Source organism: Haliotis cracherodii, unplaced genomic scaffold, assembly GCF_022045235.1.
Source record: "Haliotis cracherodii isolate W230 unplaced genomic scaffold, xgHalCrac1.p SCAF_1, whole genome shotgun sequence".
Classification (NCBI taxonomy): Eukaryota; Metazoa; Mollusca; class Gastropoda; order Lepetellida; family Haliotidae; genus Haliotis; species Haliotis cracherodii.
The window spans coordinates 59654883-59679255 of NW_027266264.1; the positions used below are offsets into that span (position 1 = coordinate 59654883).

A 24373-nucleotide genomic window follows, 5' to 3' on the forward strand; every position below is an offset into this window, starting at 1 on the left:
CCTATCTTGGGATAAGGCCGCCAGCTTGGAGTCAACGAGTTGCAACGCAGTAACGGAGTCCCCGGTCAGCCCAAGGGCCACCAGGGGATACCCTGCAAACGTGGAAGTGGTACCCGCTAGGGGATCCCGACCGGACGAGCGGGCCACCCCAGGGGTGGAGACAGACTGCACGTAGAGCCTGTAGCGCTCGAACACCTCAGGCCCCAGACCGTCGCACAGGGCGCACCTGGTGTCCCCGCAAGGAACCCTGCAGTCCGGGCAACGATCGTGGGGATCGCGGGCCGATAGAAATTTGCGGCACACCGCCCAACGCCTGGTTGCGGGAGTGGAGGGGGTTGAGCACGGTGAAGTGTCCATGTCAGACATTGTTTAAGCTATAAACAACGAACAAAACATGGTTACAACACAAGTGCCACAAATATTCACAACGAACATTTTCACAAGAAAATAAACGAGTAATGCGAATATAGAACATACACATATTTTAGCGTGAGAGAAATAGGTGATGTAAAAAAAACCAAACATAATATAACAGGGGAACGTAAGACGCAACGTGCAGACAAAACACCCCGCAAGAAAAATATTTCCAAGCATAATTAAAGCAAACGCCCTCAATAGATACATCACCAAAGGATGAAGAAACAGGAACGCTTCCGAGCAGTCTTTAAACGAGTGAAGGGTGTCACATGGCAGCTCAGGTGGCTACGCACGTGCTGCATGAGATAATTGAATCTCTGTGGTAGATATCGCTATAAGGGCAGTTGTGGGAGACAACAGCCTCGGTATAACAGTGGTAACGTATTATTTAATTTAATTAAAATATCAACTGTTGTCTATTACTGGATCTTAACATAATCAGTAAATATCAAAAGATCAGTAAAGAAATTACTAACTGGTAACATACATGAAAAATCACAACTTTCACATTTTCAGATATTTATCACAATCAATCCAAGTAAACTGAAATGGATCTACATACATATGAATTACTTCAATGAGAGAGGTAAAACATTTTGTTTGTTATCACAATGATAAAGTGAATTAATTGAGATCGAGACAGTAGGTGAAGAGAGCTTACACACAAAGCAGAAGCAAACTAGAATTGGTGAAAGTCTTCTGGCTACAACTTACCTTCACTAGACTCACAGAAAGAACATCAAAACAATACACTAGCACAAAGCAGAAAGAAGCAAGCAAAAAATAAATATATACCAGTCAACTTTAGAAACGAATGTTAAGAAAATATTTACAAATACATCTAATCTCTATCAAAACTTGAGTAGTAGTAGTATATCTATCTCACCTGTCTGTACATCAGTCATGTCTCACTTGTCTGTACATCAGTCATATCTCACTTGTCTGTACATCAGTCATATCTCACCTGTCTGTACATCAGTCATGTCTCACCTGTCTATACATCACTCATGTCTCACTTGTCTGTACATCAGTCATGTCTCACTTGTCTGTACATCAGTCATATCTCACCTGTGTTGTTCAGTAATGTCTCATCTGTCTGTACATCAGTCATGTCTCACTTGTCTATACATCAGTCATGTCTCACCTGTCTTGTTCAGTAATGTCTCACCTTTCTGTACATCAGTCATGTCTCACCTGTCTATACATCAGTCATATCTCACTTGTCTGTACATCAGTCATGTCTCACTTGTCTGTACATCAGTCATATCTCACCTGTGTGTTGTTCAGTCATGTCTCATCTGTCTGTACATCAGTCATGTCTCATCTGTCTGTACATCAGTCATGTCTCACCTGTGTGTTGTTCAGTCATGTCTCATCTGTCTGTACATCAGTCATGTCTCACTTGTCTATACATCAGTCATGTCTCACCTGTGTTGTTCAGTAATGTCTCACCTGTCTGTACATCAGTCATGTCTCACCTGTCTATACATCAGTCATATCTCACTTGTCTGTACATCAGTCATGTCTCACTTGTCTGTACATCAGTCATGTCTCACCTGTGTGTTGTTCAGTCATGTCTCATCTGTCTGTACATCAGTCATGTCTCATCTGTCTGTACATCAGTCATGTCTCACCTGTGTGTTGTTCAGTAATGTCTCACCTGTGTGTTGTTCAGTAATGTCTCATCTGTCTGTACATCAGTCATGTCTCACTTGTCTGTACATCAGTCATGTCTCACCTGTGTTGTTCAGTAATGTCTCATCTGTCTGTACATCAGTCATGTCTCACCTGTCTGTACATCAGTCATGTCTCACCTGTGTGTTGTTCAGTAATGTCTCATCTATCTGTACATCAGTAATGTCTCATCTGTACATAAGTCATGTCTCACTTGTCTATACATCAGTCATGTCTCACCTGTGTGTTGTTCAGTAATGTCTCACTTGTCTGTATATCAGTCATGTCTTACCTGTCTATACATCAGTCATGTCTCACTTGTCTGTACATGAGTCATATCTCACCTGTCTATACATCAGTCATGTCTCACTTGTCTATACATCAGTCATGTCTCATCTGTCTATACATCAGTCATGTCACACCTGTCTATACATCAGTCATGTCTCACCTGTCTATACATCAGTCATGTCTCACTTGTCTATACATCAGTCATGTCTCTTCCGTCTATACATCAGTCATGTCACACCTGTCTATACATCAGTCATGTCTCACCTATCTATACATTAGTCATGTCTCACTTGTCTGTACATCAGTCATGTCTCACCTTTGTTGTTCATTAATGTCTCACTTGTCTGTGCATCAGTCATGTCACACCTGTCTATACATCAGTCATGTCTCACCTGTCTATACATCAGTCATGTCTCACCTGTGTTGTTCAGTAATGTCTCATCTGTCTATACATCAGTCATGTCTCACCTGTGTTGTTCAGTAATGTCTCATCTGTCTGTACATCAGTCATGTCTCACTTGTCTGTACATCAGTCATGTCTCACCTGTGTTGTTCAGTAATGTCTCATCTGTCTGTACATCACTCATGTCTCACTTGTCTGTACATCAGTCATGTCTCACCTGTGTTGTTCAGTAATGTCTCATCTGTCTGTACATCACTCATGTCTCACTTGTCTGTACATCAGTCATGTCTCACCTGTGTTGTTCAGTAATGTCTCATCTGTCTGTACATCAGTCATGTCTCACTTGTCTGTACATCAGTCATGTCTCACCTGTGTTGTTCAGTAATGTCTCATCTGTCTGTACATCAGTCATGTCTCACCTGTCTGTACATCAGTCATGTCTCACCTGTGTGTTGTTCAGTAATGTCTCAACTGTCTGTACATCAGTCATGTCTCACTTGTCTGTATATCAGTCATGTCTCACCTGTCTGTACGTTAGTCATGTGTGGAAAATGATTGAGTTGGTTTAGATATATCATGGATCTGAACAAAAAGCAGTACAGTTATGTGTTTTTAAAATGTCCATGTGCTTAACCCAACAGTAGATGATTTTACGAGTGTTTCTATCACTTTTAGCAGTCAAGACATATCATCCAGCAACCCTGTCCCGTTTTTTATTGTAAGTATTACATACAATACATATACCACACACACTACATACAAAACATTCACCACAATACTCAAAACTTAATGGCTCTTCTGGTATCTTACAGCTGTGACTGTCGTTGACTGCCATTAAGAATATTAGGCCTAAAATATTATGTGTTCCAATATCACATATCAATAAAATATCAAAAGTGACATTAATCTATATGCATAGTATTTGCAATAGCATTTTTCAAAAAGATTCACCAAAATATAGGGTAAATATTTAACACTATTTATACATATACATAGGGGTAGGGGATGGGGTCAGAGGGAATGAAGGGAGGTTCACCAAAGGAGGGTCATAAAAACTAATAAACATATTTGGGGAGGGTCATAAAAAGAAGGCCATTTAATAATAACACATGAAGTGCTTTTGTATTTTGTATTTTCAGGGAGTGTGGAAAAAAATGTACAAGGAGATGGGGAAGGACATCCCAAAATATGACAAGCATTAGATCAGGGTCATCATTTTCAGTAGATTAGCGCATCCAAAAGCTCTGACACCCAAACCCAACCCCCTGTAATAAATTACTGGTCCCTAAATCAAGTGATCTGAAACACATTTTGTTTTAAGCCTATTTGCAAAAAGAAAACAAGCAACATACCAAGCACAGTAACAGGGAGAATAGACAAGCCGTTATAGCGATAGTTGCGCCCAAAGTAGGGCAGAGAGGAGTAGGGGGACAAACTACCTCCCCCGGACCCATAGCTGCCAGCATCCTCAATCTCCAGCGTCCACTCCCCTTCTGACCGCTCCCCCCAGAAGTGGACGGACAGAAACGGCCAATTGTTGAAGTTTCCACCCATCGAATCATTTGGGCGTCGTGGTAGAAGTGTGGATCTCGTCCCACTGGGAGAGGTGAGATATATTTTGACGTCACCGCGACGGTGGGCATTTAGCGACACTTTGGCCTGGACGTGCTCCAGGAACCTCACCTCCCTGTTTGTTCCACCACATCCATCTGTTCGGATTTTTAATGTTACTTTTGTACCTGATAACGCTCTGTAAAACAAGTTGAGAAAACTTCATCACTCAAATCCATAAAGTCATAATTGTCGCAAAACTATCATTACAAGTCTAGAGAAATGGCAATATCACACAACATTAAACACACTCAAGACACATTATTCTTATGCATAATGTCCAGTATTCTATCATGGCTGCAGGTGAGCTCAAGGTCATCATTGCTTATTGGACAACAGATAATGTTGTACAGTGTTAAATGTACCATCTCTCTCAGTATGAAATACTTTTCTTTAAATAAAAATAGTATCTCTATTAGGTCAAAGCTATCCACTAATACACAACAGATCATGCCAAGACATATTTCATTTCTTAATCCACATGTATTCATGCTGTAGGTGAATGATCAACTCCAACTGGAAAGATGTTGTTTGCTTGTTTGTTTTTTTGTTGTTTAATACCGTACATAGCAATATTACAGCTATATGAGGGTAGGCTGTCAATAATGGAGTCTGGGTCAGACAATCCAGTGATTGACATCACAAACAACGAACTACGCAATAGGGATATGACATTTATCAACCAGGTCAAAGGGCTTGACCACCCGATCCTGTGACTTGCCCTCTTATGACAAGCAAGGGTTGGTGAAGGCCTATTCTGACCCAGATGTTCACAGCTGTATAAAGCCAGGAGGTAGTACTAACACATTCTGCTGCATGGAGTGAACTTCACAGATGTGCTGCTCCGGCACGTTGGTCCACTGAAGGGCAAGGTCAACCATCTTGTCTCCGTCCATCAATCCATACCCATATCTCAGACTAACTGACAACAGACAAAAGAGTTGGGTGAGGGTACAGTTCAAAAAGTTGCAGGATAAGACACATTTATTCCAAAAGTATTTAGACAGATCCCACCATCAAAAATAATGAAAAAGTTGACATAATCAAAGATATTTTTGTCCAATAAATCCTACGTCACAATCATTTAATAAAGTTGATGGCGCTGCAGAGTTTTCGACTTTGTCAAATTGACTGTTTTTACCTCAACTCGGTGTTAATACTGACGACAGAGCTACCTACCTTAAACTGTAAATCCCTTCAACAATTGATTTTGTCATATACAAAACTTGTAGAACTCTTAACCTTGCAAGCCAAAATGAATTTTATCTGACATTACGTTTTTAACAGCTCAATTAACATGATTCAAGGGATATTAAATATGTTAATGTCAAACATGTATCACACTCAATAGGAAACCAAACTATCAATTTCTGTTGATCTGTTATTCAGGTACCAACAAAAAGAAGTAATCTCTCAATACCTTTCCTCTTCAAGGCGTTGACAACCCACTGTCCATCAACAAAGGGTTCTGGTGTGGCGGCCATGAGCGTGATATACTGGACGTCCCTCCACGTCAAGCTAGGGCTGAAACAGCACAACACAGGGTGAGGGTACCTGGTGTGACATGGTGTGACTGAGAGTACATGGTGTGACTGAGAGTACATGGTGTGACTGAGAGTACATGGTGTGACTGTGGGTACATGGTGTGACTGTGGGTACATGGTGTGAGTGAGTGTACATGGTGTGACTGTGGGTACATGGTGTGACTGAGGGTACATGGTGTGACTGAGGGTACCTGGTGTGACTGTGGGTACATGGTGTGACTGTGGGTACATGGTGTGACTGAGTGTACATGGTGTGACTGAGTGTACATGGTGTGACTGTGGGTACATGGTGTGACTGTGGGTACATGGTGTGACTGTGGGTACATGGTGTGACTGTGGGTACATGGTGTGACTGAGGGTACCTGGTGTGACTGTGGGTACATGGTGTGACTGTGGGTACATTGTGTGACTGTGGGTACATGGTGTGACTGTGGGTACATGGTGTGACTGTGGGTACATGGTGTGACTGTGGGTACATGGTGTGACTGTGGGTACATGGTGTGACTGTGGGTACATGGTGTGACTGTGGGTACATGGTGTGACTGAGTGTACATGGTGTGACTGTGGGTACATGGTGTGACTGTGGGTACATGGTGTGACTGTGGGTACATGGTGTGACTGTGGGTACATGGTGTGACTGTGGGTACATGGTGTGACTGTGGGTACATGGTGTGACTGTGGGTACCTGGTGTGACTGAGTGTACATGGTGTGACTGTGGGTACATGGTGTGACTGAGTGTACATGGTGTGACTGAGTGTACATGGTGTGACTGAGGGTACACGGTGTGACTGAGTGTACATGGTGTGACTGAGTGTACATGGTGTGACTGAGGGTACATGGTGTGACTGAGTGTACATGGTGTGACTGAGTGTACATGGTGTGACTGAGTGTACATGGTGTGACTGTGGGTACATGGTGTGACTGAGGGTTCATGGTGTGACTGTGGGTACATGGTGTGACTGTGGGTACATGGTGTGACTGTGGGTACCTGGTGTGATTGTGGGTACATGGTGTGACTGTGGGTACATGGTGTGACTGTGGGTACCTGGAGTGACTGTGGGTACATGGTGTGACTGTGGGTACATGGTGTGACTGTGGGTACATGGTGTGACTGTGGGTACATGGTGTCACTGTGGGTACATGGTGTGACTGTGGGTACATGGTGTGACTGTGGGTACATGGTGTGACTGAGGGTACACGGTGTCACTGAGGGCACATGGTGTGACTGTGGGTACATGGTGTGACTGAGGGTACATGGTGTGACTGAGAGTACATGGTGTGACTGTGGGTACATGGTGTGACTGAAGGTACATGGTGTCACTGAGGGCACATGGTGTGACTGTGGGTACAAGGTGTGACTGAGTGTACATGGTGTGACTGAGTGTACATGGTGTGACTGAAGGTACCTGGTGTGACTGTGGGTACCTTGTGTGACTGAGGGTACATGGTGTGACTGAGAGTACATGGTGTGACTGTGGGTACATGGTGTGACTGAAGGTACATGGTGTGACTGAGTGTACATGGTGTGACTGAGTGTACATGGTGTGACTGAGGGTACATGGTGCGACTGAGTGTACATGGTGTGACTGAGGGCACCTTGTGTGACTGAGTGTACAAGGTGTGACTGAGGGCACCTTGTGTGACTGAGTGTACATGGTGTGACTGTGGGTACAAGGTGTGACTGAGGGTACAAGGTGTGACTGAGGGTTCATGGTGTGACTGAGTGTACATGGTGTGACTGTGGGTACATGGTGTGACTGAGTGTACATGGTGTGACTGAGTGTACATGGTGTGACTGAGGGTACATGGTGTGACTGAGTGTACATGGTGTGACTGAGTGTACAAGGTGTGACTGAGTGTACATGGTATGACTGAGTGTACATGGTGTGACTGAGTGTACATGGTGTGACTGTGGGTACAAGGTGTGACTGAGGGTTCATGGTGTGACTGTGGGTACATGGTGTGACTGTGGGTACCTGGTGTGACTGTGGGTACATGGTGTGACTGTGGGTACCTGGTGTGACTGAGTGTACATGGTGTGACTGAGTGTACATGGTGTGACTGAGTGTACATGGTGTGACTGAGGGTACATGGTGTGACTGTGGGTACATGGTGTGACTGAGGGTACATGGTGTGACTGTGGGTACATGGTGTGACTGTGGGTACATGGTGTGACTGTGGGTACCTGGTGTGACTGTGGGTACATGGTGTGACTGTGGGTACATGGTGTGACTGTGGGTACATGGTGTGACTGTGGGTACCTGGTGTGACTGTGGGTACATGGTGTGACTGTGGGTACATGGTGTGACTGTGGGTACATGGTGTGACTGTGGGTACATGGTGTGACTGTGGGTACATGGTGTCACTGTGGGTACATGGTGTGACTGTGGGTACATGGTGTGACTGTGGGTACATGGTGTGACTGAAGGTACATGGTGTCACTGAGGGCACATGGTGTGACTGTGGGTACATGTTGTGACTGAGAGTACATGATGTGACTGTGGGTACATGGTGTGACTGAAGGTACATGGTGTCACTGAGGGCACATGGTGTGACTGTGGGTACATGGTGTGACTGAGGGTACATGGTGTGACTGAGAGTACATGGTGTGACTGTGGGTACATGGTGTGACTGAAGGTACATGGTGTCACTGAGGGCACATGGTGTGACTGTGGGTACAAGGTGTGACTGTGGGTACATGGTGTGACTGAGTGTACATGGTGTGACTGAGTGTACATGGTGTGACTGAAGGTACATGGTGTGACTGAGTGTACATGGTGTGACTGAGTGTACATGGTGTGACTGAGTGTACATGGTGTTACTGAGGGTACATGGTGTGACTGAGTGTACAAGGTGTGACTGTGGGTACATGGTGTGACTGTGGGTACATGGTGTGACTGAGTGTACATGGTGTGACTGAGTGTACATGGTGTGACTGAAGGTACATGGTGTGACTGAGTGTACATGGTGTGACTGAGTGTACATGGTGTGACTGAGTGTACATGGTGTGACTGAGGGTACATGGTGCGACTGAGTGTACAAGGTGTGACTGAGGGCACCTTGTGTGACTGAGTGTACATGGTGTGACTGTGGGTACAAGGTGTGACTGAGGGTACAAGGTGTGACTGAGGGTTCATGGTGTGACTGAGTGTACATGGTGTGACTGTGGGTACATGGTGTGACTGAGTGTACATGGTGTGACTGAGTGTACATGGTGTGACTGAGGGTACATGGTGTGACTGAGTGTACATGGTATGACTGAGTGTACAAGGTGTGACTGAGGGTTCATGGTGTGACTGAGTGTACATGGTGTGACTGTGGGTACAAGGTGTGACTGAGGGTTCATGGTGTGACTGAGGGCACATGGTGTGACTGAGGGTTCATGGTGTGACTGAGTGTACACGGTGTGACTGAGTGTACATGGTGTGACTGAGTGTACATGGTGTGACTGAGTGTACATGGTGTGACTGAGTGTACATGGTGTGACTGAGTGTACATGGTGTGACTGAATGTACCTGGTGTGACTGTGGGTACATGGTGTGACTGAGTGTACATGGTGTGACTGAGTGTACATGGTGTGACTGAAGGTACATGGTGTGACTGTGGGTACATGGTGTGACTGAGTGTACATGGTGTGACTGATTGTACATGGTGTGACTGAAGGTACATGGTGTGACTGAGTGTACATGGTGTGACTGAGTGTACATGGTGTGACTGTGGGCACATGGTGTGACTGAGTGTACATGGTGTGACTGAGTGTACATGGTGTGCCTGAGTGTACATGGTGTGACTGAGTGTACATGGTGTGACTGAGTGTACATGGTGTGACTGAAGGTACCTGGTGTGACTGTGGGTACATGGTGTGACTGAGTGTACATGGTGTGACTGAGTGTACATGGTGTGACTGAGTGTACATGGTGTGACTGAGTGTACATGGTGTGACTGAGTGTACATGGTGTGACTGAAGGTACCTGGTGTGACTGTGGGTACATGGTGTGACTGAGTGTACATGGTGTGACTGAGTGTACATGGTGTGACTGAAGGTACATGGTGTGACTGAGTGTACATGGTGTGACTGAGTGTACATGGTGTGACTGTGGGTACAAGGTGTGACTGAGGGTTCATGGTGTGACTGAGTGTACATGGTGTGACTGAGTGTACATGGTGTGACTGTGGGTACAAGGTGTGACTGTGGGTACATGGTGTGACTGAGTGTACATGGTGTGACTGAGTGTACATGGTGTGACTGTGTGTACAAGGTGTGACTGAGGGTTCATGGTGTGACTGAGGGCACATGGTGTGACTGAGGGTTCATGGTGTGACTGTGGGTACCTTGTGTGACTGAGTGTACATGGTGTGACTGAGTGTACATGTTGTGACTGAGTGTACATGGTGTGACTGAGGGTACCTGGTGTGACTGAGGGTACATGGTGTGACTGAGGGTACACGGTGTGACTGAGGGTACATGGTGTGACTGAGGGTACATGGTGTGACTGTGGATGCCTGGCGTGACTGAGGGTACATTGTGTGACTGAGGGTACAAGGTGTGACTGAAGCTACATGGTGTGATGGGCCTTAAAGGTGTGATTGAGGAATGGGGTGCTGGGGACACATCCTAACCCAGATCACAACTGGGTGAGGACTACAATGAAAGTGTGAGGGTGGTGTGCATGGTGTGACTGAGACCTACTTTGCCAGGTAGCCAGGAGGGTGAGGGCAACAATCTTGGCTGTGAGGGTGGTGTTCATGGTGTGACTGAGACCTACTTTGCCAGGTGGCCAGGAGGGCGAGGGCAACAATCTTGGCTCTGAGGGTGGTGTGCATGGTGTGACTGAGACCTACTTTGCCAGGTTGCCAGGAGGGCGAGGGCAACAATCTCGGCTGTGAAGGTGGTGTGCATGGTGTGACTGAGACAACTTTGCCAGTTTGCCAGGAGGGCAAGGGCAACAATCTCGGCTGTGAGGGTAGTGTGCATGGTGTAACTGAGACTTACTTTGCCTCCAGAGTTAGGGCTACAATCCCAGCTGCAAGGGGTGCGGAGGCAGAAGTTCCTGTGTGAGAACTTGTGCACCGGTCATGGAGGTCCACCGTTGTCTGTCAGCAGTCAGGATGAAAAAAAAGGAGGATGAATTAGCTTCAAGGATATATTTTTTGTCTGGTGTTTTTTTCGCACTGAATTCCATTGTATTGTAAAATTAAAAAGTCAACATATCATGTAAACTTGAAACATCTGACAAGAAATGGGAAGAATACCCATAGGGTACGAAGAGAAGAATAACTTATGACATTTGTACATATTCATTTCAGCATTTCTGCATGTTGACAGTTGAAGCAACATAATGCCACATGGCTTCACTGTTCATATCACAGATTGACAACATGAGAACAATAGCATGATTTCAGTGTTTCAGTGTAATGACACGGCTCATCAGACATTTCTTCATGTTCTTGAATCTCAACAAAAAACAAAATGTAACCTGGTCAAATCTTGGATGATCTGTCCATCTCGAATAAATTTTGTAAGGCTAAAACCATTCCTTCCCAGACAGATAAACTGTAATTCCTCCAGCTACCAACCTGTATCATCCAGTGTATTGTACCTCCATTCTATGATGCTGTACACCTGGGACCCATTCTCCATTCTCTACCATAGATTTGTTTGGCCAGTGCCATCCCCAAACCCATCACCGTTACCACTCACATCACACAGACCCTCCTTCACTCAGGAGGGTCCTTTGTTTCAGTGGCTGAGTTCAGTGTTAGCTATCCATATAGGGCTCAACACATAGCTGTGGTGATGGTAGCTTGAGGGCAGACATAATAGAACACAGATGTAACACTGTGAACCACAGAGGATGTCTAGCTTGTTGGTTATTCTCTACAGCTGCTTGAGGTAACTCACGATCTGCTTCTCGTTGTAGGCGCCACTGCTGTAGGTGGTGGCGAGGGTGGAGCTGCACTCCTCCAGGTACCATGGCTTCGTCCCCTTCTCGGAAGTGCTGCTGATGGAGAGGGTGTAGATACTGTTGGTATACCCATCACAGTTACAGGAGTCTTGCGCACTGCCACCGTTACCGGATGCCCACACAAAGATTGATCCTTTCCCACCTCGGCCCTTCACAAGATAGAAACATGAATTGAACAGGGTTAGATGAAAACATCAACACAACTGATGTCTATAGACTAACGCAGCCCTTCACATGATATGAATGCACTGAACTAGGTTACATGAACACAACTGAGGGTGTATAGGGACAATGTCAACTGATATCTAATGCTGTTGTTGTTGTTTGTTGTTTAACGCCACACTCTGCAATATTCCAGCTATATGAACGCAAGGGACACCAGAAATGGGTTTCACACATTGTACCCATGTCGGGAATCGAACCTTGTGCTTTGGCGTAGCGAGCGAACACTTTAACCACTAGACTACCCGACCGCCCCCATTAAATGAGAAGGCGACGAATGAGTGAAAAGGTTTCCCATCATAAATGTTCTCCCTTGAATTGACATATTTCTCTACCTTTACGATGCCCTCTGTAAATGCTTTCTTGGCAAGCGGTCCAGGCCCGTCAACAACTCGGCCATCGTCATCTGGACCCCAGCTGGCAGAGTAGATGTCAATGTGAGTGTTGTTGAAGCTCAGTGATGTTGCCTCAACAGCATCATATACCTCACCATCCAACATACGTACACCTGAAACACAGGAGTAAGATACAGGTGTGCATCACAGGTGTGCCATCCATGTACATGACACATGCAAGAGATAACACAAGCAAACAGGGGATTGGGATAAAGCAGTTATCACGATCTCCTGCCATAGGGCTCATGACAATTTTGTTTGTTGATAGTAGTGAATATAAACTATAAAAAAAAGTCCTATAAAGCCTTAAGAAGAGAAAAAAAATGATTAAATCGTGAAAATAATACAAAGATCCATCTCAGGAAAAATAATTTATGGCACCAATTCTCGAACTGACAAGTCTCTTTAAGATAAGCTAACTTTAGTAGTTTCTGAGAAAACTTGTCCCCACTGCAGACACTATGCACCTTGTAGAATAACATGGATCAAGGCCCACAACTGTGTATGCTGAAAATCTAAAAACATCTAGCAAGGACAGTAAATCTCTGAAAAAATATTTATGGCACCAATTCAAACTCAGTCTTGATAAGTATCTCTTAGATAAGTGTGTTTGAGAAAATTTGTCTCCCATTGATAAGGTACGGCGGACGGATGGAAGGATGGACGAATTGCATTCCCATATCCCCCACCCAATATTGCTTATACATGAACAGGAAAACCTGTATATTTATAGATTTCATATAACATGTCACACTTATCAGTGTAGAAGTGAAAATAGGTCAATATTTCACATGCCACAATTTTCAGTTACAAAACACAAACAAATGATAATCAGACATTTACTGGACAGAAATGTGTGAGTACCTCCAATTCTGGACCTGTAGGCGATACCGACTCCACACTTGGAGTTGTTGGCCGCTGCAGACACCTCCCCTGCACACCGCGTGCCATGTCTGGAACACACACCTCGCATTGCATTCAAATTGTACACCTCAAAACTGATTGTCGAACTCTATTCCTTTATGAGATCAAAATTTTGTATCTTTGTACACGTTCAAATACATATGAAAATGCATGTCATTATCTCTGGGAATATACATTGTTTAGTCATCAGCGTGTATTTATGTTTAATACCATACATCACATCAACAGACTACAGACCTGTTCTCATTTGTGGGATCATATCTCGGCATGGGATCGTTATCATGGCCATTGACATCATAGCTCGCGTAGGGATCCTGCAACAGAATGTGTCTCTGGGTCCCAATTTGATGTAATTTCAAGAAACTTTGACATTGGCACATAAACATGGCAGATTGGAAACACAATCAAGCAAGTGTGAGTGAGTGAATGAATGTGTACGGTTTTACGCTGCTTTTAGCAATATTCCAGCAATATCACGGCGGGGGACACCAGAAATGGGCTTCACTCACTGTACCCATGACGGGAATCGAACCCGTGTCTTCCGCGTGACGAGTGAACTCTTCAACCACTAAGCTACCCAACCACTCCCAATCAAGTTGAATCATTTGCAATAAGAAACTTTCTAATGGTTAACTTTGATGGTACACCTCATGACTCCCATGACTCAGGACTTGCAGCTATATTCCTAGCCAGTTGTTTCTCGGTCTATTTTCTGGAAGATGTTTTGTTTGCTTTTTTTGTTGTTTAATGCTGGACTCCAGCTACTATGATGGCGGTCTGTAAATAACTGAGTCTGGACAAGACAAATCAATGATTAATATTATGGCCAACAATCAACATCTTCAGAAAACGAAGAATCATCTTTTATAAGATAAAATTAGATTGGGTAAAGTTCCAATTTCAACATAGCCATGAGAGAAAGTGAAAGCCTACATAGTTGTCAATGAGATCAGCGTGGTTCCTTTCTATCCCATCGTCCAGAATCGTGATGACGACGCCCTTGCCTGTGTAACCACGCCTCCATGCTGGTATGACATTCATGTCAAATCCATTAGCAGCCCCGCCATGCTGCAACGAACAATAGTTATCAATCGTGAGATAAGAAGTCATTCATTTTACTGCTGCCATCACAGGGGACAGATGATTATGGCATCCATTAGTGAAATAGCATCACAGCAGTTTCACTTGAAGTGCTTAGAAATCCTTCTCCTAAAAGTACTTACTTACTGTGCTACTTAAAATCTTGATCAGGATCCCTATTCTTCTCTCACGTCTTGTTCCACGTGCTACCTGAACGTGATTGCTTGGGGACGTTGCCATAAGAATCATATTCAATACTGACATGAGATTGATGTATTTCCAACTTCATTTCTGGCCACATTTACATAAGAAAACATCTTTAATACTCCTTTATATGAAACATCTAAAAAACCAGAAGGATATTTGATATTAAAAAGAAATTGGTTGCCTCTTAAATCTCAATCTCAGAGTGGAAATTATGAAGAGATTCTGCTGTCAATGAGAAAAAGTGGTGCAGCAAGGTTTGGACACACTATGTGGGTCACATTAATCGATAACATGGCAACACATGATATATCTCACAATAGTATCACTGACACAGGATATTTAACATTCCTCATACACCTTACTGTCACATGATGGACCCTACTGTCACATGATGCACTTAACTGTCACATGATACACTCTACTGTCACATGATACACCCCACTGTCACATGATACACCTTACTGTCAAATGATACACCTTACTGTCAAATGATACACCTTACTGTCACATGATACACTCTACTGTCACATGATACACCCCACTGTCACACCCTATTGTCACATGATACACCTTACTGTCACATTATACACCAAACTGTCACATGATACACCCTACTGTCACATGACGAACCCTACTGTCACATGATACACCCTACTGTCTCATGACGAACCCTACTGTCACATGATACACTCTACTGTCACATGATACACCCTATTGTCACATGATACACTGTACTGTCACATGCACACCCTTCTGTCACATGACTGTCACATAACTGTCCCATAATACACTCTACTGTCACATGACACAAACTACTGTCACATGAAACACCCTATAACATGATACACATAACACACACACACATATATATATATCTGCTTACCAGGTACCACTGGTCGCTGTAGTTGGGGTCATTCAGATAAAACGGAGGTGCAGGCTGCAGGTCCCTCTTCACCCTCTTCCTCTCGATCTGCTGCTCGAACCACAGCACCTGCAGCAGCATCAGCAACAACACATTCAGCACACCACGTGACATAATAAACAACATTCCAGTTCCCCTCCAAGATCCTTAAGATGGAAAGTATGCATTCAAACTCAACCAAAGTTTACCATGACATAACTTACTGTCATCATGCTGCACAAATGTACACTGTACATAATGTTGTCATCATGTTGCACAAATGTACACTGTACATAATGTAGTCATCATGTTGCACAAATGTACACTGTACATAATGCTGTTATGATGTTGCACAAATGTACACTGTACATAATGTTGTCATCATGTTGCACAAATGTACACTGTACATAATGTTGTCATCATGTTGCACAAATGTACACTGTACATAATGTTGTCATCATGTTGCACAAATGTACACTGTACATATTGTTGTCATGTTGCACAAATGTACACTGTACATAATGTAGTCATCATGTTGCACAAATGTACACTGTACATAATGTAGTCATTATGTTGCACAAATGTACACTGTACATAATGTTGTCATCATGTTGCACAAATGTACACTGTACATAATGTTGTCATCATGTTGCACAAATGTACACTGTACATAATGTTGTCATGTTGCACAAATGTACACTGTACATAATGTAGTCATCATGTTGCACAAATGTAAACTGTACATATTGTAGTCATCATGTTGCACAAATGTACACTGTATATAATGTTGTCATCATGTTGCACAAATGTACACTGTACATAATGTTGTCATCATGTTGCACAAATGTACACTGTACATAATGTAGTCATCATGTTGCACAAATGTACACTGTATATAATGTTGTCATGTTGCACAAATGTAAACTGTACATAATGTAGTCATCATGTTGCACAAATGTACACTGTACATAATGCTGTCATCATGTTGCACAAATGTACACTGTACATAATGTAGTCATCATGTTGCACAAATGTACACTGTACATAATGTTGTCATCATGTTGCACAAATGTAAACTGCACATAATGTTGTCATCATGCTGCACAAATGTAAATTGTTCATAATGTAGTCATCATGTTGCACAAATGTAAACTGTACATATTGTAATCATGTTGCACATATGAAAAACTGCACATAATGTAGTCATGATGTTGCACAAATGTAAACTGTACATATTGTAATCATGTTGCACATATGTAAACTGCACATAATGTAGTCATCATGTTGCACAAATGTACACTGTACATAATGTTGTCATCATGTTGCACAAATGTAAACTGTACATATTGTAATCATGTTGCACATATGTAAACTGCACATAATGTAGTCATCATGTTGCACAAATGTAAATTGTACATAATGTAGTCATCATGTTGCACAAATGTAAACTGTACATATTGTAATCATGTTGCACATATGTAAACTGCACATAATGTTGTCATCATGTTGCACAAATGTAAACTGTACATAATGTTGTCATCATGTTGCACAAATGTACACTGTACATAATGTAGTCATCATGTTGCACAAATGTACACTGTACATAATGTTGTCATCATGTTGCACAAATGTACACTGTACATAATGTAGTCATCATGTTGCACAAATGTACACTGTACATAATGTTGTCATCATGTTGCACAAATGAACACTGTACATAATGTTGTCATGTTGCACAAATGTACACTGTACATAATGTTGTCATCATGTTGCACAAATGTAAACTGCGCATAATGTTGTCATCATGTTGCACAAATGTAATTTGTACATAATGTAGTCATAATGTTGCACAAATGTGAACTGTACATATTGTAATGATGTTGCACAAATGTGAGCTGTAAATATGGTAATCCTGTTGCACAAATGTACACTGTACATAATGTTGTCATGTTGCACAAATGTACACTGTACATAATGTAGTCATCATGTTGCACAAATGTAAACTGCATATAATGTTGTCATCATGTTGCACAAATGTACACTGTACATAATGTAGTCATCATGTTGCACAAATATACACTGTACATAATGTTGTCATGTTGCACAAATGTAAACTGCACATAATGTTGTCATCATGTTGCACAAATGTAATTTGTACATAATGTAGTCATCATGTTGCACAAATGTGAACTATACATATTGTAATGATGTTGCACAAATGTAAAACATATTGTACTGATGTTGCACAAATGTGAGCTGTAAATATGGTAATCATGTTGCACAAATGTACACTGTACATAATGTTGTCATGTTGCACAAATGTACACTGTACATAATGTCGTTATGATGTTGCACAAATGTAAACTGTACATAATGTAGTCATCATGTTGCACAAATGTAAACAGCACATGATGTTGTCATGATGTTGCACAAATGTAAACTGTATATAATGTAGTCATCATGTTGCACAAATGTAAACAGCACATGATGTTGTCATGATGTTGAACAAATGTAAGCTGCACATAATGTTGTCATGTTGCACAAATGTAAACTGCACATAATGTTGTCATCATGTTGCACAAATGTAAACTGAACATAATCTACATTCATGTCCTGTTGTACAGTGGTACACTTGACTTCAAATTCAACAAGATTCCATATGTTTTTATTCAAATACTTTATTTGAAACAAAAACTAAGAATTGTAACATGGCTACATAAGAATTCACCGGCAAACGTTACAGATGTTGAAACAGTGAAGTAGTGAATAGCCTGTATTGTGCATGAGTTGAGGGAGAGTGATTGGCAGGGTGCAGCCATCAGAAGGGCCTGATCACACTAAATACCTTGCCACCTTCAGTCATCAGTGACCAACTACTTGCAAAGCTTCTATGGGATTAACAAAGTTAAAAAGTCGAAAAATACATTATTCATTCCTTCTCAAATGTTTTAGGCAGAAACAAGAAATTTACAATTTGATGCCAATTATTATGTGTAAAAGTCCCTACTGGTGTGAAGAGATCTTTTGTGACCAGATGTGTTCCCCAATATCAAGGCTGACTCACACTGCAGGACATTGAGTTATACCACGGAGAATTATCTTTTACAAATATTCCTGTATCTGCACAGTACGCACACAAACCTCTCACACTCGGTACACACTGGGGGTATCACTACACCGCTGCACAATACGCACACAAACCTCTCACACTCGGTACACACTGGGGGTATCACTACACCGCTGCACAATACAAACATGATCTTGGATGATAAATGGACAACATTGATAACGCCTCAAATGACCCCTAGCAGATACTGATGAAAGTCTGCTTTGTACATGGCAAGTATAATATTGTACAACACCCACACAGTGACAATGTCTTTAAGGTATATGCCATTCAGCAACTGATGTCCTCATGGTACATGCCATTCAGCAAATGATGTCCTCATGGTTTATGCCATTCAGCAAATGATGTCCTCCTATATGCCATTCAGCAACTGATGTCCTCATGGTATATGCCATTCAGCAACTGATGTCCTCATGGCATATGCCATTCAGCTACTGATCTCTTCATGGTATATGCCATTCAGCAACTGATCTCCTCATGGTATATGCCATTCAGCAAATGATGTCCTCATGGTACATGCCATTCAGCAAATGATGTCCTCATGGTTTATGCCATTCAGCAAATGATGTCCTCCTATATGCCATTCAGCAACTGATCTCTTCATGGTATATGCCATTCAGCAACTGATCTCCTCATAGTACATGCCATTCAGCAAATGATGTCCTCCTATATGCCATTCAGCAACTGATCTCCTCATGGTATATGCCATTCAGCAACTGATCTCCTCATGGTATATGCCATTCAGCAACTGATGTCATCCTATATGCCATTCAGCAACTGATCTCCTCATGGCATATGCCATTCAGCAACTGATCTCCTCATGGTACATGCCATTCAGCAAATGATGTCCTCATGGTACATGCCATTCAGCAAATGATGTCCTCCAATATACCATTCAGCAACTGATGTCCTCATGATATATGTCATTCAGCAACTGATGTCCTCATGATATATGTCATTCAGCAACTGATGTACTCATGATATATGTCATTCAGACAATAATGTCCTTATAGTATATGTCATTCAGCAACTGTCCTTATAGTATATGCCATTGAGCATCTGATGTCCTTATAGTATATGCCATTCAGCAACTGATGTCCTTAAGGTATATGCCATTAAGAAAATGATGTCCTTATAGTATATGCCATTTAGCAACTGATGTCCTTATGGTATATGCCATTCAGGAAATGATGTCCTTATGGTATATGCCATTAAGGAAATGACGTCCTTATAATATTTGCTATTGAGCAACTGATGTCATGGTATATGCCATTCAGCAACTGATGTACTCATGATATATATCATACTACAACTGATATCCTCATGGTATATGTCATTGGGGGACTATTATCCTCATGGTATATGTGATTCAGCAACTGATGTCCTCATGGTATATGCCATTCAGCAACTGATGTCCTATATGCCATTCAGCAACCGATGTCCTCATGACATATGCCATTCAGCAACTGATCTCATCATGGTATATGCCATTCAGCAACTGATGTCATCGTTGTATATGCAATCCAGCAACTGATCTCATCATGGTATATGCCATTCAGCAACTAATGTCATCAAGGTATATGCCATTCAGCAACTGATGTCATCATGGTATATGCCATTCAGCAACTGATCTCAACGTGGTATATGCCATTCAGCAACTGATGTCATCATGGTATATGCCATTCATCAACAGATATCATCAAGGTATATGCCATTCAGCAACAGATAGCATCATGGTATATGCATCTCAGCAACAGATGTCATCATGGTATATGCCATTCAGCAACAGATGTCATCATGGTATATGCAAACCAGCAACTAATGTCATCATGGTACATGCCATTCAGCAACTGATGTCATCATGGTATATGCCATTCAGCAACTGATGTCACCATGGTATCTGCCATTCAGCAACTGATGTGCTCGCTACATATGTCATTCAGCAACAGATGTGCTTCTGTATGTGATTCAGCAACTGCTATCCTCATGGTATATGTCATTTGGGGACCATGGTCCTAATGGTATATGTGATTCAGTAACTGATGTCCTCAAACTGATATCCTCATGATATACGTAATTCAGCAACATTTCGTCATGGCATATGTCATTCACATGTTCACATGGCATATATCATACACCATTGTCTACACATGGCATATACCATGCACCATTATCCACACATGGCTTTTTCATACACCATTATCTACACATGGCATATTTCATACACCATCATCTACACATGGCATATGTCATTCATATGTTCACATGGCATATATCATACACCATTATCTACACATGGCATATACCATGCACCATTATCCACACATGGCTTTTTCATACACCATTATCTACACATGGCATATATCATACACCATCATCTACACATGGCATATGTCATTCATATGTTCACATGGCATATATCATACACCATTATCTACACATGGCATATACCATGCACCATTATCTACACATGGCATATATCATACACCATCATCTACACATGGCATATCCCATGCACCATTATCTACACATGGCATCAATCATACACCATTATCTACACATGGCATATATCATACACCATTATCTACACATGGCATATACCATACACCATTATCTACACATGGTATATATCATACACCATTATCTACACATGGCATATATCATACACCATCATCTTCACATGGCATATATCATACATCATTATTTACACATAAATATCATACACCTGATTATTTACACATGGCATTCAGCAACATGTCAACATGGCACAGAGCTTTCAACATCATCATGATCATAAACACAGCATAATGCTGATGACTTCTTTTTCCATGTGTTCCAAGTCAATTTGGATCAGAATTGATTTTCCTTCAGAGTTCTTTGCTGTTTTTTATCAAATTGTTCAAGCTAAACACACTACATCCTAGGGCACCATACCAGTTTCATTTTCCTGTGGGAAATAATCTCTTGTTCACATAAAAAATACCAAAGACATAATTGATTCCTGTCTGATCCAGTTCATCAAGCCTGGATCATGTGTTTTGTGTGCTGGCCCGGAGGGACTTGCAAGCCAGCATCTGCAGCATCCTGTACGGCAGCTGAGAGCAACAGGTGAATCCATCACCACTCGGTGACACAGCAACAGGTGAATCCATCACCACCAAGTGACACAGCAACAGGTGAATCCATCACCACCAAGTGACACAGCAACAGGTGAATCAATCACCACCAAGTGACACAGCAACATGTGAATCCATCACCACCAAGTGACACAGCAACAGGTGAATCCATCACCACCAAGTGACACAGCAACAGGTGAATCCATCACCACCAAGTGACACAGCAGCAGGTGAATCCATCACCACCAAGTGACACAGCAACAGGTGAACCCATCACCACTCGGTGACACAGCAACAGGTGAATCCATCACCACTCGGTGACACAGCAACAGGTGAATCCATCACCACCAAGTGACACAGCAGCAGGTGAATCCATCACCACCAAGTGACACAGCAACAGGTGAACCCATCACCACTCGGTGACACAGCAACAGGTGAATCCATCACCACTCGGTGACACAGCAACAGGTGAATCCATCACCACCAAGTGACACAGCAACAGGTGAATCCATCACCACCAAGTGACACAGCAACAGGTGAATCAATCACCACCAAGTGACACAGCAACATGTGAATCCATCACCACCAAGTGACACAGCAACAGGTGAATCCATCACCACCAAGTGACACAGCAACAGGTGAATCCATCACAACCAAGTGACACAGCAACAGGTGAATCCATCACCACCAAGTGACACAGCAACAGGTGAATCCATCACCACCAAGTGACACAGCAACAGGTGAATCCATCACCACCAAGTGACACAGCAACAGGTGAATCCATCACCACCAAGTGACACAGCAGCAGGTGAATCCATCACCACCAAGTGACACAGCAACAGGTGAACCCATCACCACTCGGTGACACAGCAACAGGTGAATCCATCACCACTCGGTGACACAGCAACAGGTGAATCCATCACCACCAAGTGACACAGCAACAGGTGAATCCATCACCACCAACTGACACAGCAACAGGTGAATCCATCACCACCAAGTGACACAGCAACAGGTGAATCCATCACCACCAAGTGACACAGCAACAGGTGAATCCATCACCACCGAGTGACACAGCAGCAGGTGAATCCATCACCACCAAGTGACACAGCAACAGGTGAATCCATCACTACCAAGTGACACAGCAACAGGAGAATCCGTCACCACAAAGTGACACAGCAACAGGAGAATCCGTCACCACAAAGTGACACAACCTAGACCACCTTGACAGTCTCATTTAATATCAGAATACATCGACAAGTGTGGCACAGCCCCAGTTAAAAACTACTGAGTGTACAGACCACTGTCACAGCCTCAGTTAATAACCGAGTACAGACCACTGTCACAGCCAATTGTCACAGCCTCAGTTAATAACTGAGTACACAGACCATGGTGAGTGTCACAGCCCCAGTTAATAACTGAATATACAGACCACTGTCACGGCCCCAGTTAATAACTGAGTATACAGACCACTGTCACAGCCAATTGTCACAGCCTCAGTTAATAACTGAGTATACAGACCACTGTCGAGGCCTCAGTTAATAACTGTGTACACAGACCACTGTCACGGCTGAATTCTTTCTGAGTGTGGCGTTAAACAACAAACAAACATGATTCGTTAAGTGAATATAAGGTTATTTGATGAATAAACTACTGAGATGGATCATCATGACAGTTGTTTATGAAACACTCAGCAGCAATTTAGCAAGTGGTGCTCAGAATGAAATACAAATATTAACTGACATATATTCACATAATTAATCATTATGATATATTAAAGTGTCAACCCTTTAATGGTGTTATGTCTGTATCTTGACAAAGTTGTAGGTTTTGATAAGTCAGTTCCTCCATTCGTTTTGAAAATTGTCTTATCAGTTGGCCTCAGTGTTTAGTGAGTGACTGAGTGAGTATTGCTTAACGCCGCATCAGCAATTTTGCAGCTATTCGCGGCGATCCTCAGTGTTTAAGATCTCAGCTGATTTGACCTTGACCGATATGGAAGTGGCCACCCACATTTAATCAAATGGAGCTCTTATCCTGGAGATCATGTGTGCCAATGTTCAGTAACAAAACCAATCACAAAGTTGCTGATTGATTCAACTGCTTGTCCAATGACCCCAGGCCAGAACAAGCAAAGGGCAGTTTCAATTTGTCACCAAATCAGTCTTCATATGTCATGGCTCACTCCTCATTAATAATGTTATAGACATCTCAGCTGACATAAATAAGCCCGAACACGTTTCATTCTTTTGTTACATGGTTTTCCATTTATCATGTTTACTTAAAAATATGACATGACTCGTCAATTTGTTTTCTTATATTTTACCCTTAAAATTTGTTTTCTTTCATAACTAGCCATCGATCCATTCCCCTGAAATTTAGAGCTATGCTTTGAAGTAGCAAGCGTCGGTCCAGTGAGCCTGTTGCACACTTTTTCTTACTTGTATTTCTAAACGGATTCCCTGCTTTATTGTGGAGGGGGATCATGTAAACATTTGTT

The 24373-nt window shown here is 42.6% G+C and overlaps 1 protein-coding gene across 1 annotated transcript in view; it reads right to left on the minus strand.

Annotated features, from left to right (window-relative positions):
• Positions 1-24373, minus strand: part of LOC139441160 (proprotein convertase subtilisin/kexin type 4-like) — an 86813-nt gene that overhangs the window by 18469 nt on the left and 43971 nt on the right. Inside the window, exons 3-12 of the mRNA XM_071225448.1 lie at positions 15616-15723; positions 14379-14513; positions 13683-13759; positions 13386-13474; positions 12462-12634; positions 11841-12053; positions 10932-11032; positions 5814-5917; positions 5198-5315; positions 4222-4532 (exon numbers count right to left, since the gene is read on the minus strand). Coding sequence (XP_071081549.1) covers positions 4222-4532; positions 5198-5315; positions 5814-5917; positions 10932-11032; positions 11841-12053; positions 12462-12634; positions 13386-13474; positions 13683-13759; positions 14379-14513; positions 15616-15723 — 1429 coding nt within the window. The remainder of the gene's footprint in view (positions 1-4221; positions 4533-5197; positions 5316-5813; positions 5918-10931; positions 11033-11840; positions 12054-12461; positions 12635-13385; positions 13475-13682; positions 13760-14378; positions 14514-15615; positions 15724-24373) is intronic.